General features: G+C 40.1%; 2 protein-coding genes across 3 annotated transcripts in view; both read right to left on the bottom strand.

The window, feature by feature from the left end:
- Nucleotides 1-1,127: 1,127 nt before the first annotated feature.
- Nucleotides 1,128-9,273, bottom strand: LOC135464791 (uncharacterized). Its single transcript, XM_064742338.1, has 3 exons — nucleotides 9,134-9,273; nucleotides 5,538-5,613; nucleotides 1,128-4,164 (listed from the first exon to the last, which is right to left on the bottom strand). The coding sequence occupies exons 1-3, from the start codon at nucleotides 9,153-9,155 to the stop codon at nucleotides 2,646-2,648; spliced, it is 1,617 nt and encodes a 538-aa protein (XP_064598408.1). The 5' UTR covers nucleotides 9,156-9,273; the 3' UTR covers nucleotides 1,128-2,645.
- A 5,633-nt stretch (nucleotides 9,274-14,906) lies between these two features.
- The window catches only part of LOC135464600 (alpha-1,6-mannosylglycoprotein 6-beta-N-acetylglucosaminyltransferase A-like), a 52,284-nt gene continuing 41,386 nt past the window's right edge, over nucleotides 14,907-25,804 (bottom strand). For both annotated transcript variants that reach the window (XM_064742042.1, XM_064742043.1), the window contains exons 13-18: nucleotides 25,606-25,733; nucleotides 24,191-24,349; nucleotides 22,962-23,108; nucleotides 22,095-22,214; nucleotides 19,897-20,080; nucleotides 14,907-19,059 (exon numbers count right to left, since the gene is read on the bottom strand). In XM_064742042.1, the coding sequence (XP_064598112.1) occupies nucleotides 18,806-19,059; nucleotides 19,897-20,080; nucleotides 22,095-22,214; nucleotides 22,962-23,108; nucleotides 24,191-24,349; nucleotides 25,606-25,733 (992 nt within the window). In that variant the 3' untranslated portion in view covers nucleotides 14,907-18,805. The remainder of the gene's footprint in view (nucleotides 19,060-19,896; nucleotides 20,081-22,094; nucleotides 22,215-22,961; nucleotides 23,109-24,190; nucleotides 24,350-25,605; nucleotides 25,734-25,804) is intronic.

Here is a 25,804-nt window from a genome sequence, read left to right as displayed (position 1 = left end):
GTTGAAAAATGATCAACATGTAGGTGTGTTCATTGAGAGTTCTCAAACGAAATCGCATCATGTGAAAGAATTAACGTTCGCTAACGACTTCACATTGGAACCAAAAACATTAATTCTGTACTTCGTGTATTTCATAAAACCGCATAATCTTGTCACACAATTTTTGTCACATAAAATTATAATGATGAGTTATACACGATACACGTATTCAGGAGCACGAAGGTACCTTAGTCTTAAGTCATGCAGACAGTCTTCAAGTTAACATGTTTTTCTTAGACTTTACATTTTTTTTCATGGACATCTAAGATCACAAATAGAATTTAAAAAAAAATCGATGTGTATAAAAAATACACATCGTTGCTCAAGTATATATTTCACATGAATGCTGGAAGTTTGGTTAATGGCAGGTAAAATATGAAGACCACCGCACATCGCTATTTACCTGACAAACTCCCTGTCATAACGACACAGCTGCTCGGCAGCGGTAGCTGGATTCGAACACCCGACCACATTGATCAGGGGTTTCTCGCGGATTGCAGCGAACTATATTCCAGAAAGTCCGAGCACAGAACAGGACCCGGGATCACCAAGCGATCTTAGACTAAAGATCAAAATCTCAGTGAACAACATCGCTTTACCCTGCCGAGCGTTTGGACACGGGCGCAAAAGTAGTTAACAGAGCTGTTTTTATTCACCTAGAGTTTACTGACGACTCGACCTTGTTCCTTGATCCCGTTAATCCGCTATGATCCTATAAATTCTCCATTAATTCCATAAACCTCTATTGATATAAACATCATGGTTACGATTACTTTAGGTTCAGTCATCACCACTATCCCGGATTTTACCTTCACCATAACCCTTAGCGTTATCATCAGTACTCTACACCTGGACTCCATGCAGCCGTGTCCCCTGATCCCATGAATCTCTCATGACCCCATGAATCTTCCTTGATAACACAAATCTCGATCCCTTGCCCCTTTAAATCTCGCTTGGACCCATAAATCTTGACCTCTTGGTCCAATAAATCTCCCTTGATCCCATAAATCTCCTTTGGTCCCATAAATCTCCCTTAGTCCCAAAAATCTCCCTTAGTCCCATACCCCATCATTGGTCCCATAAACCACCCTTGGTCCCATAAATCTCCCTTACTCACATAAATCTCCCTTATACAGTGCCGAAATTTACCTTGATCCTATTTAATCACACTTAGTCCCATAAATCACACATTGCTATGCGACATTTGTCCGAAGCTTCACCTTTACCGCTTCCACAGGCTTCATCAGTATAATTACCATTACCGTAGGCTTTACCGCTACAGCAGCCTCTATAAGTATTATTACCATTACCTTAGAATTTACCTCCACTTTTATAATTACTGCGAACTTTCTTTCATTCTTATTACGAAGAAACGTTTAATTATTACCGTTGTATCAGACCTAATATTAGCGTTACATTATACTTTACAAACATGACAGTATGGTTATTAGAATTTTAATTTCCAAAAGAAATAACTTCATTACCATTATGAATCTCTTAGACTTCACCGTTAACGTAGACTTCACCGTTACCGTACACTTCACAGTCATCGTAGAGTTCACGATTATCATAGACTTCACAATTACCGTAGCCTTCTCAATTACCATAGACTTCACATTTACCGTAGACTTCACCAATACCGTATACTTCACCGTTACTGTAGACTTCATTAGTATTAGTGTAATTATCTTATAAACCATTATCTTGACAAATCAGACAGCATTATTTCAAAATGTTTGTTGTGTAGGTCTTACAGTTGATTTTCTAAGTCATGACTTACACGTATAATCGTTCGACCCCATTCCATTCCCGTATGATTATTACATCCAGGCATGCTACATTGTCAATATTGTAGTCATGGCGAAATATATGTCAGCAACAGTTTTGGTTTCTTGCTATGCGTGCTACATTCTTCCATTTCTGGGAAGCACCACCAGTATGCAAAAGTTCTGGTTTCTTGCTATATTTGCTACATTTTTCCATTTCCGGTTAACATCACCAGTAGGAAACGATTTTGGTTTCTTGTAAGACGCTGCTTCGTCTTTTGAAAGATGCCATTTGGTAGTCACCAGTTCTTGTTTCTGATGACACGGGCTCTTCAACTTGGGAGGATCACTTGGTCTGGGTTTTGGAACACAACAAGGTGGTTTCTAGTGAACAACTGAATGCTTTTTGGTATGCTGTTAGGGGCTGGTTCATTTTCTTACACGGAGCCACCTTTGTTTTTTTTCGTTGAGAGCTTTGTTTCAGTTTTATGATAGGATTTAGCTACCTTTTATTATTGCCAGAGCTTGTCTTGGTATCTCGTATAGGCCGACAGGTGTATTATTTCTTTTTATTGCTTTTTTTTCACATACAGGGTGGACTAAGCATCTCCGAGTATGTTAAATGTGATGACCACACAGCATTTTGAGAAATCCTAAACCAGTGACGTCTACTAAATCGCAATTAACATCGCTGCATTTTTTTTTTTACCTAATTCTGCTTAAGCCGCATTTCACTGATCACGTGTGTCACTTGTCAACTATCACACTGTCGTCGCTGCTCTGTTTTTTTCTCTCTATGCTGTGCGCCCAAATTATATCTGGACTCTCGTACTATTGTCGTTATTCTTTTAATGTAAGAATTCGACTAGGTTTGGGGCATTTAAAATTCGGTCGTGCCAACCGATCATAGAAAATGGCCGCCTCCGAAGAGCTGTCGTCTGCTCCTACGTCCGTGGGAACTTCGCGCAGCGCTTGATTCCAATCTGCGGATTTATTCGCTTTTGAGTACTGGCCCGTCGACCCTGGTATGCAGTCTTCTTCCGGACGACATCGGTTATAGATGCTGCTACCAGTGATATCAAGGATCTGAAGAGACGGCTTGCCGATGTGGTCATAATCTGAAGCGCTGTTCTGACTGCAGGTTATCTGTTTTTTTGTAAAATCAGAGCCTCCACACGGTACTTTTACTACTGGTCTGTAATTAGCATTATGCTTGGCTTTCTTGACCTTCGAGTATAAATTATGCAGTTCCGATTTTGTTGTGTCATGGCAACCATTTGCCTCTTGATTAACGACAACCCGATGATTCGACGACTGCAGGAGAAGGACCTTTTGAGGACATCCGGGCCAGGGTTTAAACGGGGCTGCAGCCCAATCTGCGACGCTGTTGACGTCGGAACTCTGTTGACGCGTCTCTGGAGTTTCCTTTCTAACGTGACATTTTTGTGGGCTGGCACTGCGAGCGACACAGGGCAAGTTGTTAAAATGCGGGGAGGCGGACACTCCATCCGAGGGGGAAGCTTTGGGGTTAGGAGACTGTGCGCCAAAGGAATCCTTCCTGTTGGCTCCCGCAGATGCTTCTGGATTGTTGATGCTTTCATCGTCTATGTACTCGTAATCCATCCGTATCCTGGTGGACAAGGCATCCATGGGCTCACCAGTGTGCTCCGGATTTTTCAGTGGAGGCCTTAGGTGAGGAGACTGACTTTCATTGACAGCGACATCGGATCTAGGGTTGCGAGGGAGGATATGAACAAAGGGTTCTGCCCTTCGATCAGACACGTGGGACAAGCTTTCCTCCTTCGGCTGCTCTTCAAGAACGTGGTAAAACGGCTCCTCCTTTTTCTCCAGACCTCTCGATTTGATTACGTCATAAGGTCCAAAAGGTTCGCTTAAAGGGACTTCTTTGATATGGGGCAAACCCGACCTTTCGTCGTCCGGTTGACACTTGGGGACGAGGACAAACTTTTTCTTTGAATTTGGGGCTTCCGGGAGACCCCGCTTTAGTGCTAATAGATCTCGTCTGCTTTGATGACCTTGGGAATTGTCTTCGTAGTTGTCAACCAAAGTCACTTTGTCCTCCACTGCCTGACCCCGCTGTCCGTATCTGTAACCCGCGTTGCCTAGCCGCGCTGGGATGGACTGTCCAAATCCAGCGACATTTTGTCCAAATGCGTGTGCCTTGGTTGTTCTGTTTTGCTGTGACAGTAACACGGATGCTGTGTCCACGACGATGTCATTGCGCCAACTCCCCGTGTTATTCACGAACTGTAGCACGACCGTATCATTTGTAAGACCAGTCACAGCATCCCGGCGACGGTTAAATGTTATATTTCTCAGTGTCTGGGTAGAGCTTCTCCTACAGGAGAAAAAAAATCAGGAGTAAAAGTAACAGTATTGTTTGTGATTCAGGCTGAAGAGACTCTGAGGTTACTGGTTCAAAACTCATGATGGTTTTCACTGCCACTATTTTTTGTGCTCTAGCATCTGTGAAAAACCCTATACGTGTAATCATCATTCACGATATTATTAATCCAAACGGGAAATGAATATATGTCCTTTTGTGAAAAGCAAGCTTAGCTGTATAAAGGAGATGGACCTCACACTTGTTCTAATGATTACAGAACATTTTCTCACAGGCGCGTTGTAAGCAGTATGAAAGTGGTACGGGTCATCGGTCAAGCGACTACAAGTCTACATGTATCCCGACACAAAGGCGAGGGTCCAGGGGCCAACTAGACCCCGGAAGCTAATTGGGATGCAAGACGGACGGAGATGTCCTGAAAGCGTTTTACAGGGTTTTTATTCTTCACACAGATCCATTGTAGTTTTATGTGCTTAACAGTTTGCTGTGGACATATGTGTGCGTGAGCCTTCATTTTGTTGGTCGTAATTAAAGGGGTTCGACTTTACTTTTGATTATTTTATTTATTTTTATTTATTTTTTAATTTTTCTTTTTTATGAAGGCCGTACTGCTTCTCACGTCACTATCTTAAAGGATAAAACATTCAAAATGGAAGAAATGAACAAGAAACGACTGTGCAGAGTTATTTTTTTACCTGTATGGCGCTTGTCAGGTTTATGGGTGTAGGAAACTGGAGTCTCCTGAGTAAATCACCGCCCATCGTCAGGTATCTGACAAACTCCCTGACTTATCGGGAGCTGAAACAGAGCTGGATTTGAACTCGCGACCTCGTTGGTCAAGGGCCTGATAATTGCAGCGAGACAGAGCTTTAGGCACACCTGAGTCAGCCAGTCCGCACTTGCAACTGATCAGTGAGGGCTGTGTTTTAAGCGAGCTCCTGTTGGTTGGTAAGCAACCTCACGTCAGTTACATCCCTCATGACGTGTGATGGCGTCGTACAGACCCAACTCAATTTCCTCTAATGAACTTGATCGCCGTAATACCAATAAATTTATTTATTTATCTATTTATTTATTTATTTATATGATTGATGTTTTGAGCCATACTCAAGAACATTTCACTTATACGACGGCGGGCAGCATAATGATGGGAAGAAATCGAGCACTCAAGAGCATCCGCAGGTTGCTGGAAGACCTTCCAATGTACGGCCTGAGAGGAATACAGTATGAGCTCGACTTGGGCGAATCTTTAATAAAATATTCGTCATTGTCATAGTATAATGTTTGATTCCATAAAGTAGAAGCAAACTACGTACTTGTGGTTTAATGTTTCGCAGTTGAAGAACTAAAACATATAATGGAGTTACCTTTTCGCGCAACAAAAAAGGAAAGCTATACTGATCAGAACTGCACACGCTCCAACCAATGAGGATGCCGGGAGAGCTGAAAGAGAACCAATGAGCAGTGAGGTAAGTACCCATGAATACATCGAAGTTCCATACCTTATCATACGAAAACAACATCCGTCGCATACTTACAATTCAGTTTAAAAACAAAACAATTAATGATAAATGTATGATCGAATCATGCAATCAAGGCGTGAGACACATAATCAGTTGTAACTATATAATCAATCACGGCGCGGATATTTTGAGTCAATGATCGCATGGCTAACTTCCAAAACAACTTTCAAAAAAGCACCGAAGTACTATTTATTTATTTGTTTATTTGATGAGTGATTTACGCCGAACTCAAGAATATTTCTCCTATAGGACGGCGGCCAGCATTATGGCGGTGTGAAACCGGACAGAGCAGCGGGGGAACCGAAGAACTAAAAAAGTATATAAAGTAAGAAATTCGGACGGTTTGTGCAAAGAGAGGCAGTGAACATAGTGCAATGATGCCGAGAGGACGCAAAGAACATTCTATGCGCATAATTGAAATCAGTATCCATGCTTATTTAGTTGTACACGAACTGTTGAAAAAAAATTAAACATTCAGCATTGGGCCTATTTGAACATGTTGATTGGTGTCAGCCTATGATTAGATTAGAACAAAAAACAAAAAAAAAAAACAGGAAATTTGATAAATAAATAAATAATAACACAAATATGGAAGTAAAATATTTGTTTTGTAAATTAAAACAATTTGGAACTGAGTACCTCTAGATCGTTCCATCTACATAGCCTACTAATGCATTGTGCCTGTCAGCATTAAACCCAATGAGCATATACATATATACAAACAGGGAAACCATTTTTTTAAAACCCTATACAAAACGTGTAAATCAGACAAAAATACTGAACAAATGCGAAACTCTGGGACGAGCCAGAAAGAAATTCCAAACGACAGTAGAACGCATCGTTTTCTTATGTGACGTTGCAGCGCGTGTGTACTTCACATATGTTTTATGAGTACACGTTCACCGGTAATTGTGACGAAATAAAGGACAGCAATGAGTTCACAGCTTTGCATCGTCTTGACGAATATACAGGCAAAAAGGAGTTTTGTGACTTCCCCATAAAATATGTTCCATGTAGGCCTACATGTTGTCGATTACAACACGGGGGATGTCAGGGGCCGGTTGTTTAGAAGTGTATTAAAAGTTACACCAGGCGTTAATCAATACCAGTTTTGGCCAGGTGCAAAACTGAGGTGAATTTAATCCAGGCTTAAGTTAATACTCGGCTTAATTTCTAATACGCTTTTGAAGAACTGTGCCAAGATACGTGTCGAAGAACGGGGGTTTTCGCAGGCCTAAAAATCTCAGTTGTATAAGAGAAATAGCTTGGAGTTCAGTTAGCGTATAAATGCCTATTAAATAAGTAAGTCAGTATATTGCCCTAAAACGTTAATAGGGAACAAAGGATCAAGGTTATAAAATCCAGTCAGCTCCACTGACACCGGGGTGGTGTAAAGTTTGAAACATTTAACAATACATCAATCAAATAAATAAATAAATAAATAAAGAAATCCTCCGATCGACTTCACACTTGCCACTGGTATATATCTGAGGGGAAAAAAGGGCAGTTTCGAGTGACCAAAAATTAGGTATGTAAGGTAAAACATTGGTGGCGTCAAAAACGGGCACTACACTAGGGTTAATGTAAATTTAGATTCACCCTTATCTCTGAGAAAATCGCGAATATTTCTCACAACTATTTTAAAATGTTTATTCGTCAACTAATCTGATAGAGCGTCCACTTCGGGAGCGATAGATCCAGGGTCAATCCTGGGTCGAGTCACACCTAAGATCTTAAAAGAGGAAGTTTTAACGACTGGTTGACCCGTGTCAGTATAATGGCTCGGGCGGGGCGGCTTACTTGCCTTCGGTAAGGCGTCTCAGTGAAGCAGCACTACATAAAAGAGCAGAGGAAATCCGTCCTGCAACAAGGAGGCACACTACATGCGCTCTACGAATTCCTTCGTCGTCATATGACTGAAAACTGTTAAGTACGACATTAAACCCCAAGCATGCACTCACTCACTCGTCAAGTAATTAAATGATATTGATCCAGTGGACATGCGACTGATACGTGGATAGTGCATGTACATTTAATTTTAATTATGTTGTGACAACGTCAGAATGTGATAAATAACGAGGAAATGAGTATGGGCAAAAACAATTGTTGCAATTGACTTTCTCATGTTTCTCTTCATATGTAAAATTGATTGAGTGGTTGATTGAGTGGTGTTTAAGGCTGTACTCAACAAGAATGTTTAACTCTTATACGGCAGTGGCCATAGGTGTCACCAGTATTAGAAACAAAATGGTATATGGAAAAGTTAGTGACAAACTTTTCCCACGATGTAGTGACGGTCCATATTCTTTACTGGGAATCTGCCGCTCTATACACTCGATTTACATTGTTCCCAGCACTAGACAAGCTTGGCCTTTGGAGCCAGTGTGACGCACGTAGTCTTAATCCCACCACTGTTGGCTAGAATCATAGTGCTTACATGATTCTAGCCAACACCTGAAACAAATTTTTTAATTTCTTTTTTTTTTTTAGATGACGGCTAATTAAATTTTTCCACGCGTGCACACCAGTGGTTAAGCTAAGCTTAAACACGAGGACGTAGATCGCATTGACTGAAAATGTCAAGCTTCTCTATTAGGGGCAGGGATGTAAAGCGAGCGTTGGGATCGAAACACTCGCTGCAAGGAGCTGGTGTTAGCGATGTAAGAGCGTCGCGTGCGCTGCGATAGGTATGGCGACGCCCCTGTGGAAAACGATCAACCGTATCAGACAATAAGAGCTGTAGGCCTATAATCTGTGTCCCGGCAAGAGTTATCGCTCCATCGATCAAAATGGTATCCCGGTGCGTTTTCATCTCGCCACATGTGTTGTAGAAGTAAATCGGGCATTTGGTGTCATAAATCTTTTGTTTGTGACGTGCGATTTCATCTCTGACGTATGTGTAATTCCCATCGTGACGTCACGCTGTTCGACGTCACTAAAATGACGCTGTTTGCGTTTCATATCGGACCTTCTGCTGGTATACCATCTATATTCTAGTTTTGATAAATGTTCGTCTATTGGCGTTTCAAAGTTTTGTTGAAGACTCCAAAGGAATAAGGAAATATATTGAGTTCCTTGAACACATCTGTTTACCATTCAACAGCGATCCGGGTCACGTATCAAGGACTCCACAAATGGCTTTTTTTTTGGCTGCATTTAGCGGAAAACACAATGACTTTGAAGTTATGGTTAAGGTTCGATATGTCTCAATTTTTCTCAGTAATCGCTAATAAATTGCTCTGTTTCAGGTTACATGGAAATCATTTCCCAAGCACAGCATGTAATGGAATTGTCACATCCGCTAACAGATTTTCTTTCACTGTTTGATCTAATTTGGTTCCTTGCGCAAAAAAGACATCACCAGGGTTTGAACTTGGACATGTAGTTTTTATCAAGACAGAGATTTGGTAATAGAAAGGGAAGGTAATAGAAAAACTGACCTGTTACTAAACTTTTCGCCATTCCACAGGTAGGTTCAAAAGCATTTATACAACTGCCAACGTCAAACTACCACTGCTCTCCTCTCTCCTCTCTGCAAGCTATACAGGATTTCATGCCCACCTTTTCCCGATATCTCTCGATTCTACAAACCAACCAGACTTGTCACCCTGTGTAAAACTTTGATGATTACTCTTAACGGAAGCAGGAAGTTTTTCATATACGAGTAGATTTTCGCAGCCTGTACCCGGAAGTTAACTCAGCAAAATCTACGTAAAGTACATTGATGTATTAATTAAAATGTAATTTACCTACATGTGGGTTGAACTTAGCCAAATATGGGTCATTTCATTTAAACTCATGCCTTTAATACAGCAGTTACAGACATAACGATGGGATTGTACGATCATTATGTGTTTTTGCGAGTGATTTCTCAATTATTGGAAGGAAAAAGTCATAATAAATGTATGTATGTATGTATGTATGTATGTATGTATGTAATGGTGAACATGCAAACCCTAATCCTTCAACCTTTTCAAACGCTTCTGAAACCAATCCACTGAAAAAAGGAGCTTTGGTGGTTCAAAAGGTTGAAGATTTAGAGTAATGTACAATGTACAGACCTATTTAAATTCCTCAATCGCAAAGTTTATCTTTGGAACATTCATGAATCAATCAACCAGTCCACCAGCCAGCCAATCCACCAGCTAACCAATCAACCAGCTAGCCAATTCACCACATAACCAATCAAGTAACCAAACAATCGACCGACAAATCAGCCAACAAACCAATCAACCTACCAGCTAACCAGCCACCCTAACCACTCCACCAGCTAGCCAAACCACCAGTTAGCCAATCCACCAGCTAGCCAATCAACCGGCTAACCAATCAACCTACTAACCAATCAACCAGCCAGTCAATCAACCAGTTGGCCAATCCACCAGGTAACCAATCCACCAGCTAACCAGCTAGCCAATCCACCAAGTAACCAATCAACCAGCTAACCCATCAACCAGTTAACCTATCCACCAGCTAACCAATCCACCAGCTAACCAACCAACCAACCAGTTAACCAATCAACCAGCTAACCAATGCACCAGCTAACAATCACCCAACTAGCCAATCCACCAGCTAACCAAATCACCAGCTAACCAATCCACCAGCTAGCCAATCCAACAGCTAACCAATCAACCAGCCAAACAATTGACCGACCAATGAACCAACCAATGTACCAGCTAACAAGCCAGCTTAACCAATCAACAACCTAACCAATCAACCAGCTAGTCAATCCACCAGCTAACCAATCAACGGACTATCCAGTCAACCAGCTGGCCAATCCACCAGCTAGCCAATCCACAAGCTAACCAATCAATCAGCCAGTCAGCCAACCCACCAACTAACCAATCAACCAGTCAAACAATTGATCCACCAATCAACCAACCCGGTCTACCAGGTAACTAGTAAGCCAGCTTAACCAATCAACCAGCTAACCAATCAGCCAGCTAACAAATTAAAAGGCTAACCAATAAATCAACCAGCCACTCACCAATCAACATGCTAACCATTCAACTAACCAAACAACAAACTAACCAACCAATCAACCAACCAATTAACCGACGGATCAACTGACTAATCAACTACGGTAATCATTTATTATCGTGAAGAAAACAATTTCTCCTGTGAACATAAATAATTTTCACAAATTCTGAAAAACATTTTTCTTCACGTGTGGATAAATTTCTTACAAGTTAAAATTTTATAGTTCTTAAAATTTAGAAGTTTTCACTACACGGTATTTTAGCGACATCTGTATTATGGCTCTGTATGTACAAAATAAACTTCAAACACTTATCCGACTTCCGTGCGTACAAAATGCAGAAACAGAAAAATTCTGTTAGCCAGAAAAAAATGTTTTTGGAATTGAGAAATTAAGAAAGTTCAAGATAATTTATAATAAAACATTTTTAACTGTGTAGAGATATGCACGCCATATTGGTGGGGAAAAAAAGCCTCACTGACAGTGTTAAGAGCAGGGAAATTTACAAACTCCATGTCTAAGGCCGAGATTGAACCCAAGAGGGTCTTTTATGTTACCGCTTACCAGGCGTATAAACCGAGATCGATCACCTCAAGCGAATGGCGCTAACCTACTTACATAATGACACTATTGTTCGACCGCAAGTGCTTTATTTTGTGTGTTGTCTGGTTTCGAAGGGCAGTTCTTAGGACATGTATTTGCATCAGAAATAATCTCGATTTCCAGGTAGTTTGTTTCCGTCAGATATGTACAGTAATGATGCATGTAAGGCGACATCAAATGCCAAACCTTTATGGAATCTAAATAAATTGGCACTATTGTCGATTAGAAGTCCACGAGAAAAACACGGTCTGAATATCATTTTAGATCGGATCCAGTGACAAGTGAAATTATAACGAAGATTTATCCGTTAATCTTCAGTAACCCACAACCATCCGCAGATTACTGATAGACCTTCCCACATACGGCCGGAGACGAAGCCAGCATGTGCTGGACCTGAACTCACAGCAACCACATTGGTGAACGTCTATCTTAAGACGAACGCTTATTGCCTTCATATATTTATTTGATTATTGCGTAGCGCTATAGCCATGTAAGAATGTTTTATTTACGCTATGGCGGTCTGCATAAACTATAGGAATTTGCTGGTGGACTAAGCATCACCAAGGCCCGGGGCCGAATTCCCAAAGCCATTACTGACTGAAGTCAAAATTTTGAAATGTGATTTATGATTTTGACCAACCGATAAAGGTGATTGGAGGACAAATGTGTATAAATATCATTTCCCAGTACCGAACACTAAGCGTTATGAGGAGGTTTTAAATTTTGACCCAAGTCAGAAAAGGCTTTGTGGAATCTGCCCCTGGTCCCTTTGCACTGTTTTGAAGTCACTGTACACTAAATATGAAAACTACATATCACTTTAAGTCATTCTAGGCCAGTGACGTCTAACAAATTCCGATTAACAACAGTGTGTTTTTTAATATTTAATTCTGTATAAATCATGGTGCTAGGGGAAGAGTCTAAGCATTTACATGAATAGTTAAAAGAAAACCCTAACTGTGATAAAATGACAAGAGACTACATTTTACCCATTGCGTGTGACCATTTGCCAACTATCACACTGTCGTCACTGGTCTGGTCTTACTGTCTATGCTGTACGTCTATCAGACTGTCGTTGCTACTCTGGTCTTGCGCTCTATGCTGTACGTCTACCACACTGTCGTCGCTACTCTGGTCTTACGCTGGGTGCTGTACAACTATCATACTGTTGTCGCTGCTCTGGTTTTACTCTCTATGCTGTATGTCTATCACACTGTCGTTGCTACTCTGGTCTTACACTCTGTGCTGTACGTCTATCACACTGTCGTCGTTACTCTGGTCTTACTCTCTATGCTGTACGTCTATCACACTGTCATCGCTACTCTGGTCTTACTCTCTATGCTGTACGTCTATCACACTATCGTTGCTACTCTGGTCTTACACTGTGCTGTATGGTTATCACACTGTCGTCGCTGCTCTGGTCTTACTCTCTAAGCTGTACATCTATCACAATGTCGTTGCTGCTCTGGTCTTACTCTCTATGCTGTACGTCTATCACACAGTCATCGTTACTCTGGTCTTACTCTCTATGCTGTACGTCTATCACACTATCGTTGCTACTCTGGTCTTACACTGTGCTGTATGGTTATCACACTGTCGTCGCTGCTCTGGTCTTACTCTCTAAGCTGTACATCTATCACAATGTCGTCGCTGCTCTGGTCTTACTCTCTATGCTGTACATCTATCACACTGTCGTTGCTACTCTGGTCTTACACTCTGTGCAGTACGCCTATCACACTCGTCGCTACTCTGGTCTTACACTCTGTGCTATACGTCTATCACTGTCGTCGCTGCTCTGGTCTTACTCTCTATGCTGTACGTCTATCACACTGTTGTCGCTACTCTGATCTTACTCTCTATGCTGTATGTCTATCACACTGTCGTCACTGTTCTGGTCTTACTCTTTGTGCTGCACGTCTATCACACTATCGTTGCTACTCTGGTCTTACGCTCTATGCTGTACGTCTATCACCCTGTCCTAGCTGCTCTGGTCTTACGCTGCGTGCTGTACGTCTATCACACTGTCGTTGGTCTGGTTTTACTCTCTGTGCTGTACGTCTATCACAATGTCGTCACTGTTCTGGTCTTACTCTCTAAGCAGTACGTCTATCACACTGTCGTCGCTGCTCTGGTCTTACTCTCTATGCTGTACGTCTATCACACTGTTGTCGCTACTCTGGTCTTACTCTCTATGCTGTATGTCTATCACACTGTCGTCACTGTTCTGGTCTTACTCTTTGTGCTGCACGTCTATCACACTATCGTCGCTACTCTAGTCTTATGCTCTATGCTGTACGTCTATCACACTGTCCTTGCTACTCTGGTCTTACTCTCAAAGCTGTACGTCTATCACACTGTCCTCGCTACTCTGGTCTTACTCTCTAAGCAGTACGTCTATCACACTGTCGTCGCTGCTCTGGTCTTACTCTCTAAGCTGTAGGTCTATCACACTGTCCTCGCTACTCTGGTCTTACTCTCTATGCTGTATGTCTATCACACTATCGTTACTACTCTGGTCTTACACTGTGCTATACGGCTATCACACTGTCGTCGCTACTCTGGTCTTACACTCTGTGCTGTACGGCTATCACTGTCGTCGCTGCTCTGGTCTTACTCTCTATGCTGTACGTCTATCACACTGTCGTTACTGCTCTGGTCTTACCCTCTATGCTGTACGTCTATCACACTGTCCTCGCTACTCTGGTCTTACACTCTGTGCTGTACGGCTATCACTGTCGTTACTGCTCTGGTCTTACGCTCTATGCTGTACGTCTATCACACTGTCCTCGCTACTCTGGTCTTACTCTCTAAGCAGTACGTCTATCACACTGTCGTCGCTGCTCTGGTCTTACTCTCTAAGCTGTAGGTCTATCACACTGTCCTCGCTACTCTGGTCTTACTCTCTATGCTGTATGTCTATCACACTATCGTTACTACTCTGGTCTTACACTGTGCTATACGGCTATCACACTGTCGTCGCTACTCTGGTCTTACACTCTGTGCTGTACGGCTATCACTGTCGTCGCTGCTCTGGTCTTACTCTCTATGCTGTACGTCTATCACACTGTCGTTACTGCTCTGGTCTTACGCTCTATGCTGTACGTCTATCACACTGTCATCACTGCTCTGGTTTTACTCTCTATGCTGTACGTCTATCACATTGTCCTCGCTACTCTGGTCTTACCTTCTATGCTGTACGTCTTTCATTGTATTGTGGGTAGAGGAAATCCGAGTGTGTGCACAGAGGAAACTGGAGTTTAAGATAAACGGTGAAAACCACTGACTTTGGCAAGTGACTGATGACCTTTCCCTCCTCATCAGAAGAAAACAAATGTTCCTTGAGCGTTTTCGAAGGTCCCTCTATGACCAGTGTGAGAAAAGGGATATACAAATTCCCCTGTCCAAGGCCAGGTTTGAACCTGCATTGCTTGTGTTGTATCGGGGTTTTCACTCTGATTTTCTTCTCCCATAAACCTGGACAACCTTACCCAAGTTCTAGAGTCTCAACTACGGCACTGAACATCAAGCAAGTAAATAAAACCTTCCAAACATCCTCAAAACACCTTTCAAAAATTAACAACTTATTAATTGGAAATTATAGACAATTTTATCACAAACTGTATCACCCATGCATTAGTGTGACATCTTTTTAGGTCCAAATTTTTTATAACAGGACTGACATAATCTGCTATATCAACATAGACTATATCTGATATTTTCATGTCATTCCTATGTATACATGGAAGAAAAACAAGAAAAGATTTCATATTGTTATCATTTTAATGTAATGTTTGCCGGTTCTTTGATTTATTGTATTGTAAATTTTGAACTTTGTAGTCTGAATAACCCCACCAATCAAATACAGATAAATGGCCACAGTCATAAATCAGTTGGCTACAAAACACAGATCAAAGTCTCCTTTTCATTACACTTTCTCTGACAAATTCACACAACAGATATTAACAAGGGTTATGACAAAAACATTAACAGCTGACCCGAACAAAAAACCTTACTTCATAATTGCGACCTAAAAATGGCTCCCAAGACAAGCGTAACTTGCACATGTGACCATTTACAAAGTCATAATTACACAGGCTTTCTAAGACTTTAGCAGTGTGTAACATGGAACAAAGAAACAGAGGCTGTAGGCTGGGTTGTACGATTCTAGGATCATAAATGATCACAAATGGAGGCTAACATTCTGCACACTTCTGTAACACAAGTGAACATTTCAAGATCATAAATGATCAGAGATGCAGACTTAACTTTCTGCACACTTCTGTTACATAATTATGTCATCATTCTAAGATAATAAATGATCACAGCTGCAGACTAACTTCCTGCACACTTCTGTAAGCTAATTATGCCTTCATAAATGATCACAACTGTTGACTATTGTTTGCACACTTCTGTAACATAATTATGAGAAGATGGAAGGATTATGAAAGGTTGCGACTGTATACTAACCTTTGCACACTTAATCATGAGACAGGTAACATAATCATGAGATGGAGTAGGACATTCTATGATTACCAAACGTCACAACTGCAAACTAAGCTTGTGCACACTTTGCAACATATTTACTTATTTGATTTGTGTCTTACACTGAACTCGAGAATACTTCAGTTATATGAAGATGGCCAGTGCTTTTGTGGATGGAAACCGAGCACAGCCCAAGGGAAACCCTGTTATAACAAGAAGTTGGTGGTGGGGTATTCGTTCAAGATCATAAATTTAACATAATATTTGTGTTAAATAAACATTCTATAACATAATAATGAGAGGCTGAATCCCCCCCTCCCCCACCCCCACCGACAGTCCACAATCATTACAGGCATAAAGGTATTATGAAAGGTCAAGACAGCAGGCTAAACTTCCACACACTTCTGTCACATAATCAGGATAAGTCAAGACTTAAAGTCAAGTTTTTTAATACACTTCTGTTAACAATAAATAAGACAATGTACCAGACAGGTCTAAAAATATCTCCAAACAGCTATTAAAATCTTTTTTTTCTGCAGGCAAAAATGCATTAAAATGACATAGGTGTAACATAAAAACGAGAAATGTGGCGATGGCAAAAGCGTAAAATACATGCCTAACGTTACTTGATTAACACTTCCTAGTTAATCTGAGTGTGCTAAAGTTCTCCTTCAATTCTACTTATTCATAGATGTATAAAGTGACAAAATAATGCTAAAACTATTTCAACATTAAAGAAGAAAAATAAAGATAAAAAATCACATAAATGCAAAGCGAAATTATGTCCATTTTTCGGTAACATTTTTCAAATATGAACACAGCAGCTTGAATTGGGTTAATACTTTGCATTGCTTCCTTGACATTAACTGAAGTTTCATTCACTTCAAGTAAAGAATGGCCAGCACGTTTTACTTTACCACAAACAGACCATATTTTTAAAAACATTAAAAAAAATTAATACAATTACACATAAAATGCTACAGATTCTCCAGTTTGTGGCAAATTCACACACCCTGAAGCAGCTTTTTGCTGAAGAAAATCAATGATATATTGAGACTCAATTTGGTTCTTTAGGATATGTAATGAAAGAGTCTACAATGCAGATTGTATAGATAAAAAATCATTTCTCTCGCAGTATAGCCTGTTCAAGTTGGCCAGACAAAATCAAAGTTTCTGGCAGGCAATACATAAATCAGTTACATGACAGGACTCTCTGCTGGACACAGATACCATGAGACAGTGCAAAATTTCATGGCACTGCACAAATGTTCAGTTGTACTGTTAACAGAGGTCTGCAGGTCGTATCCGAGCTATACCACTATCTTAAAAAAAAAATTTATTCTTAGAAATTAAACTGCTGGCAATACAAGACCTAGGTGCATAACAACATATTCACTTGATCATTCACTCTGAAATTTGACTTGATTTGAAAAAAAAAAGACGCGCACACAAAAAACCTCAACATTTATATATGTAATCTTTTTTTAACTTTTAAACTTATCTATCAATCATAATTTTTAGGTCTTGTATATCCTCGTGGCTTGCGAGATCTTTTGTAAAAGTAAATTTTTTAATGACCTAGAATTTAACTCATATGTCTGATGAATAAAGATATGATACTGATTTATACTGGGAATGTTTCTTGATTATAACGGATAACCTCATGCCACGTGTTGGTACTCATAGATATAGATATTTTGTATATATACATACTTATATAAATATTCATGATTTGGGGCGAATGAACAACAACAACAATAATAATAACAACACAATTTACATTTACAAACAAATCAGACGGCAATGGAAACTTGACAGTTACTGTACAAATCAGATTAGGATAGGATTTTATGTCCCCCAAGACTGCTCTCACGTTAGGTTGGACACAATTTTGTTCGGCCCAACTGTTTAAATGGAGCACACTCTGATGTCGGTTTGGGGCCGTCCACGGGCCAAGAAAATTTTACCAAACCTGACGTTAGAACAGTCTCAGGCTAGATTGTATGCATCCCACTCCTCCAATATTAAAGTTAATTTCCAACACAGCAGGACATACAATGTACCACCATAGCACCTTTTTTTTTTTTCAAGAAGTTTGAGAAACAACATTAAGTCACAACTTCAGAAAACAAAATTATGAGTGATAATGCAAAATCTAGGTGTGGGTGTGTGGAAATGAGGGTTGGTAGAATCATGATAATAGTGAATAACAACTGAAATATTGAGAATCTTTCAGCAGACGTACTCCAACCTTTGTGACCTCCCACTGACACACTTCTAAGGTCATGAACTTAACTCAGCAGACATACTCCAACCTTTGTGACCTCCCACTGACACACTCCCAAGGTCATGAATTTAACTTTTCGTTTTGTGCTGTTTTTGGGCTTTAGGGTAAAATACATTCAGCACATGTTTTCTGGGAGTGAAAATACATGAACATGTGCTGCATGTACCATTCACATTTCATGCCTTCTAGTATGAAGATCCATCTGTTGGGACAAAAAGGCTCCTATCTCTTACACGTATATGATATTTAGGCTTTGATTTTTTTTAATAATATCTAACATACACATCACTAGGAGGTCATGCTGTCTGTATTCCCCAAACCATTTGAATACTGCTCCAAACCTTCAGGTATCTGTGATAACATTGCATGAAATTTTGTGATTTGATAAATGAAGATCCAAGAAGCCAAGTACGTTGAGGACTCCACACATATGGAGAAACCTCAATCACCAGATATGGTTTCAGTTTGTGCGCTCTTACATAAAGCTAACTTGGAAAACCACGCTGCACCAATGTTTTGATTTCATGTCTCATTTCCTCCCTTCTCACACAAAGCTCTTTTAAAAATATCTGGAGCAAATACATCACGTTCTGATTTTATGTCACTTTTCATGCCTTTTCACACGAAATTCTCAAGGAAAACCATGCGGGACAAATACTTCATGTCTCCATTTGTGCCTTCTTCTATGAAATTCTCATGGAAAAGCATGTGGCATGAATAATTCATGATGTTTTGATTTCATGTCAACTTTTATGAATTCCTTCATCACGTACATGTGGCACACAAAGCTGTCTGACCTTTCATGTAAGTCCTGCAAGGACACAGCCGCCTTACATTCTCTTTTTCTCCAGCACAACTAAACAACATTTCGTCTTTTTGAAGCCGACAAACTTTGCCGACGTCTACAGACGGATGGTAAATGTCAGACTCATATGTCTCTGATGAACACTTCACATCTCTTGACTCAAACTCCGCTTTTGTGTTGATGACCAAAAAATAAGATGGCTCACATATCAAATCTGAAACCAGATATAAAACAAAAACAAAATTCAAAAGCTATAAATTTTGCATCATTTTCAAAGGATCAAATCAAATTCTACAACGTCAGTAAGGCTAATACCCAGAAAGGCCTGGAGTCAAACATAAATATGCATCCCTTACATTTGGGTAATGGTTTTTAGACTGGGATTTTAGATTATCCTCTTGAAGTACATTATTTTTCATCACCTCATTACATTTGAAAAACAGATTTTAAAATGGGCTTTCGTGAACCTGGCGGTCAACAGAATCTGTGAGATTTTCTTTCCTATCCAGCACAGCTGTTGAAAAAGTTATTTATTGTTTATCTTTGTTTCTGCCCTTTAAATCATTCATCTCATCACCTACATTCTGTCAAGAACAATGACAAATTTAGAACCAGGATGATGTCAAACTTTCAGCCAAAGTGTCGTCAAATTTACAGCCAAAGGGATGTCAAATTTACAGCCAAAGGGATGCCACATTTACTGCCAGAGAGACATCAAATTTACAGCCAGACGGATGTTAAATTTACAGCCAGAGGCACCTCTAATATCCAGCCAGAGGGACGTCAAGTATCCAGCCAGGGAGACGTCAAATTTACAGCCAGAGGGACATCAAATTTACAGCCAGAGGGACGTCAAGTATCCAGCCAGGGAGAGGTCAAATTTACAGCCTTAGGGACGTCAAATTAACAACCAGAGGGACATCAAATATCCAGCCAGAGGGACATCAAATTTACAGCCAGAGGGACGTCAAATTTACAGCGAGAGGGACATCAAATTTACAGCCACAGACATAAGCACTGATACATACATCACCTGCGATCTTATTCTTACCTTTAGAGTAGCAATATTCTTTACAGGACATCCCTGCGTCAGCGAGAAAAGCCTTGACTGCATTGGGTGGCGGCCATTTTGTTGGCTGTCGTTGGAACATGCAGAAATTTTGATGTTCCAGGTAAGCATTCATCCTCTGCAGCATTCCTTCTTGGGTGTACTCGAACGGAAGATACGACTCAAACTATCCACAAGTAGAACATTTAGAAAAGTTGGAACAGTTCGTGGCTTGTGAAATGTCAATCACCTCACACAATATGTTACATTTATTTATCTGACTGGTATTTTACTCCTAACTCAAAGACTATTTCACTTATATGACGGCGGCCAGCATTATGGTGGGAGGAGATTAAGCAGAGGCCAGGGTGAGCTCATGACCATCCGCAGGCTGCAGACAGACTTTCCCACGTATGACTTGAGAGGAAGAAACCGTGAGCTGGACTTGAACTCACAGCAACCGCAATTAAATGATGGACAATTTTCGTCCTTAAAATATACAATTCTACGGATTTTTATTTAAAATACATCATGAGTTATTCTCCCAAACGAAACTTCCACAATCTAATACAATAACAGGAGAAGCCTATTGACAATGAGCGTTGCTGAAAATGATAACAATTGCTGTTTATGTACCCTATTTCTTCCCACATTTGGGATGCCTGGTCTGCTCATTTTATCCACCATATATGTAATTCTAGCAGGAATATTGAGTTTCTCTTTTCTCATATGATTAGACTATCTAATGAACAACATACTCATATCTTTACCTTTCCAAAAGGCTGGTAAAGAAATGTAATATTCTCCTTTCAACACTACTAATACCTGTCCCAAATTTCACAATAATTAGGATATGATCTCATGTATGACAGGGCCTGGGATTCCTTCTCACCAAAATGATGCTCAAACTCTTACCTGAAAAGTACCAATTATTTTTTCTCTGCTGTTTTCTCCAGCGACTCTTACCTCTGAAGCGCCCAGAGTTTTCTCCACAGTTTTCTCCACTGACTCTTACCTCTGAAGTGCCAAGTGTTTTCTCGCCTGTTTTTTCCAACAACTCTTGCCTCTGAAGTGCCAACTGTTTTCTCCAGCGAGGATGTTTACTCCGCTGTTTACTTGCCCTTTGAAGTGGCAAGTGTTTTCTTCACTGTTTTCTCTACCAACTCTTACCTTCGAAGTGCTCAGTATTTTCTTCACTGTTTTCTCCACCAACTCTTACCATTGAAGTGCTTAGTATTTTCTTCACTGTTTTCTCTACCAACTCTTACTTTTGAAGTGCCAAGTATTTTCTTCACTGTTTTCTCCACCATCTGTTACCTTTGAAGTGCTTAGTATTTTCTTCACTGTTTTCTCCACCAACCCTTACCTTTGAAGTGCCAAGTATTTTCTTCACTGTTTTCTCCACCAACCCTTACCTTTGAAGTGCCAAGTATTTTCTTCACTGTTTTCTCTACCAAACTCTTTACCTTTGAAGTGCTTAGTATTTTCTTCACTGTTTTCTCTACCAACTCTTACCTTCGAAGTGCTCAGTATTTTCTTCACTGTTTTCTCTACCAACTCTTACCTTTGAAGTGCTTAGTATTTTCTTCACTGTTTTCTCTACCAACTCTTACCTTCAAAGTGCCAAGTATTTTCTTCACTGTTTTCTCCACCATCTGTTACCTTTGAAGTGCCAAGTATTTTCTTCACTGTTTTCTCCACCAACCCTTACCTTTGAAGTGCCAAGTATTTTCTTCACTGTTTTCTCCATCAACCCTTACCTTTGAAGTGCCAAGTATTTTTTCAACTGTTTTCTCCACCAACTCTTACCTTTGAAGTGCCAAGTATTTTCTCCACTGTTTTCTCCACCAACTCTTACCTTTGAAGTGCCAAGTATTTTCTCCACTGTTTTCTCCACCATCTCTTACCTTTGAAGTGCCAAGTATTTTTTCCACTGTTTTCTCCACCAACTCTTACCTTTGAAGTGCCAAGTATTTTTTCCACTGTTTTCTCCACCATCTCTTACCTTTGAAGTGCCAAGTATTTTCTCCACTGTTTTCTCCACCATCTCTTACCTTTGAAGTGCCAAGTATTTTTTCAACTGTTTTCTCCACCAACTCTTACCTTTGAAGTGCCAAGTATTTTTTCAACTGTTTTCTCCACCATCTCTTACCTTTGAAGTGCTCAGAATTTTCGCCACTGTTTTCTCCACCATCTCTTACCTTTGAAGTGCTCAGAATTTTCGCCACTGTTTTCTCCACCAACTGGGAATTTTTCATATCTATGGTGTACACATAAGGTTCCCCAATGAAACTTTCTGCATACGGGTGCTGACTTGACACCTAGAGATTGACAAAAAAAAAAAAAATCTTTTTGCACATTCATCTAGTTTAAATATGATTACTGTATTTTTTTCAACATATTTTGCATATTTATTCATATTGCATGTATAACAGCAATGTTTGTCCATGCTATTACCGCGATTCTTTTGTACATCTTATGAACATTCATGTAGTGTTCATGTCATTACTGCAATTCTTTCATACATCTTATGAACATTCATGTAGTGTTCATGTCATTACTGCAATTCTTTCATACATCTTATGAACATTCATGTAGAGTTCATATCATTAACGCAATTCTTTCATACACATTGCTTAACGTTCATGCAGTGTTCATATCATTATTGCAATTCTTTCATACACATAACTGAACATTCATGTAGTGTTCATATCATTACTGTGATTCTTTCATACACCTTACTGAACATTCATGTAGAGTTCATATCATTATTGCAATTCTTTCATACATTACTGAACATTCATGTAGTGTTCATAACATTATTGCAATTCTTTCATACACCTTACTGAACATTCACGTAGTGTTCATATCATTACTGTAATTATCGAAACCTTTTTGCATGTTGACATAACATTCATATTACTGGAATTTTACTTGTTATCTAACACCATAATACTGAAGTATTTTTTTAAAATTAAATTATCAAAGTTATCATATGCACAGATCTCATCTCCAGTATGTTTAAGAGCGCGTCAAAAAAATGTTTTAGAAACTTGACAAATACTTACCGATCTAAGCGTTGGTTTTCCCTTAAAAAATTTATTATTCTGACTATTGTGGGGAGGGTTGAAGGATGGATTTAAAAACACAGCACCATTGGCTATGGCCTCGAGAGGGGCAGGGCCTTCGTAAGGGAATCCCATGCCGATGAAAATCTGGAAACAGGAAAGAACAAGAAGTGAGTGTGATATACACCATCCCATAAGGATGAAAATCTGGAAACAGGAAAGAACAAGAAGTGAGTGTGACACACAACATTCCATGCTAACGAAAATTTGGAAACAGGAAAGAACAAGAAGTGGGTGTGACATACATCATTCCATGCCAACGAAACTTTGGAAACAGGAAAGAACAGGAAGTGGGTGTGACATACATCATTCCATGCCAACGAAACTTTGGAAACAGGAAAGAACAAGAAGTGGGTGTGACATACATCATTCCATGCTAACGAAAATTTGGAAACAGGAAAGAACAAGAAGTGGGTGTGACATACATCATTCCATGCCAACGAAAATCTGGAAACAGGAAAGAACAAGAAGTGAGTGTGACATACATCATTCCATGCCAATGAAAATTTGGAAACAGGAAAGAATCAGAAGTGAGTGTGACATACACCATTCCATGCCGATGAAAATCTGGAAACAGGAAAGAATCAAAAGTAAGTGTGACATACATCATTCCATGCCAATGAAAATTTGGAAACAGGAAAGAATCAGAAGTGAGTGTGACATACACCATTCCATGCCGATGAAAATCTGGAAACAGGAAAGAATCAGAAGTAAGTGTGACATACTCCATCCCACCAAGGCCTGGTTTGAACCTGCAGTATTTTCATTAAAATATGCTAATTTCTGAAACTTTTCCCTTGTGAAAGATCAACTGTCAGTGCAATTTAAGCAAATTTTCAATTCGATTTTGGAGACAAAACTACACTGGTTGGATTGGCCAAGTTTAGGGCTTCACAAAAAGCATGATTTTATCAGTCCACACAGAATAATTCAGAATATGCATGAATAAGCACCTTACAATCATGCAAAAGGAATGAAGAATTACAATATATGGAGGGCACCACTGTTCCATGAGGTACAAGATTTGTTTCCCTTTGTATAGGGCTGGTGAGCCTAATTTTAAAGTGTTGGGTATGGCGAGACTGGGAATTGAACTCAGGATTGACAACTTTGGCAGTTATCTCAGTGTGACGATATAAAAGGAAGTTGTTAGTCATCATAGCACTTACTTTTGTCTGTCTCAGCAGTCTGTGAAGCTCTTCCCCGCCCATAATGCCGTGGTTTATAACAAACGGAGGTACAACGTCACGCTTGTTATCGTCTCCTATGGACACCGTGCCGTGGATTTCTACGTGGTTCCTGATCAGGCTCAGGTAGTTTGCATGGCCCTGAAAGAAATGAGGTGAGTTTTGGAGGTATTTACAGACTGTACAATAACAACATGAACAACAACAACACGAACAACCATTTTGAGAATCTCAACAGCTTGCCGAACACTGTAGGCAATGAAAGATAACTTTTTTCACTACAACCTTCATTAACTTTATTAACTGGCCAATCGACACAAGTCTGTGAGCCTTGCCAAAGTGCTTAACATCACCATGTAACAATTATTGGCCACATTAAAACACATTTTATGTATATTTTAAGCCTAAATTCATCAAACCACTCAAATCTACACTAAAGTCCTACCTAGACCGAAACTGAAGTCTCATCCAGATCTTAACCAAAGTCCCACCCGGGTTTAAACTAGTCCTACCCAGACCTAAACTACAGTCCAACACAAACCTAAACTACAGTCCCTCACAAACGTAAACTCAGTAGCACCCAAGCCAAACTAAAGTCCAACCCAGACATAAATTACAGTCCCACCCAGACCTAAACTGAAGTCCCTCCCTGACATAAACTAAAGTCCCACCAAGACCTAAGCTAAGGACCCACCCAGACCTAATCCAAAGCCCCACCTATACATAAACTTAAGTCCCTCCCAGCCTTGAACTAAAGTCCCAGTCATACCTAAACTAATGTCCCACCCAGACATAATCTAAAGTCCCTACCAGACCTAAGCTACAATCCCACAAAAACTTAAGTCAACTTAAGACCTAAATTTTAGTGCCTCCCAGATCTAAAGTAGTCGCACCCTGACATAAACTAAAGTGTCTCCCAGACCTAACTGCTGTCTCACCCAGACCAAAACTATGGCTCATCCCAGACATAAAGTCCCACCAAGACAAAGAAGTCCCACCCAGACCTAAAACAAAGTCCGACCCAGACCTAAAATAAAGTCACACCAAGACAAAGTAAATTTATTTATTCATTTGGTTGGTGTTTTACGCTGTACTCAAGAATATTTCACTTATATGATGGCGGCCAAAATTATGGTGGAAGGAAACCAGGCAGAGCCCAAGGGAAACCCACGACCATCAGCAGGTTTCTGCAAGACCTTTCCACCAGCATGAGCTGGACTTGAATTCACAGAGACCACATTGGTGGGAGGCTCCTGACTTAAACTAAAGATTGACTTAAAAATACTGAAGTTCTACTCATACCTAAGCTAAAATCACCCCTTAAAGGATAGGTGAAGTATGCAGATTTAACTAGGTTTAATTGCCAGGTTTTAATCCACAATGATCCAAGCACTAACCTGCCACATATACTCCTGCTTGCCATAAACCAGACCCTGATTCTTTCGTTCAATTTTAGAGGTGTTTTTGTCATCAGGTAGATAACGGTCAACAACGAACCCCATAAACGAGTTGTCAGGTGTGTGAGCTGCAGGTTAAAAAGAGGAAAGTTAAAGCTTTTTGGGGGGAATTTGAATCCCATGCCAAATATGCAAAACC

This window comes from Liolophura sinensis, chromosome 4 (assembly GCF_032854445.1).
Source record: "Liolophura sinensis isolate JHLJ2023 chromosome 4, CUHK_Ljap_v2, whole genome shotgun sequence".
NCBI lineage: Eukaryota > Metazoa > Mollusca > Polyplacophora > Chitonida > Chitonidae > Liolophura > Liolophura sinensis.
This window is presented reverse-complemented; position numbering and strand designations above follow the sequence as displayed.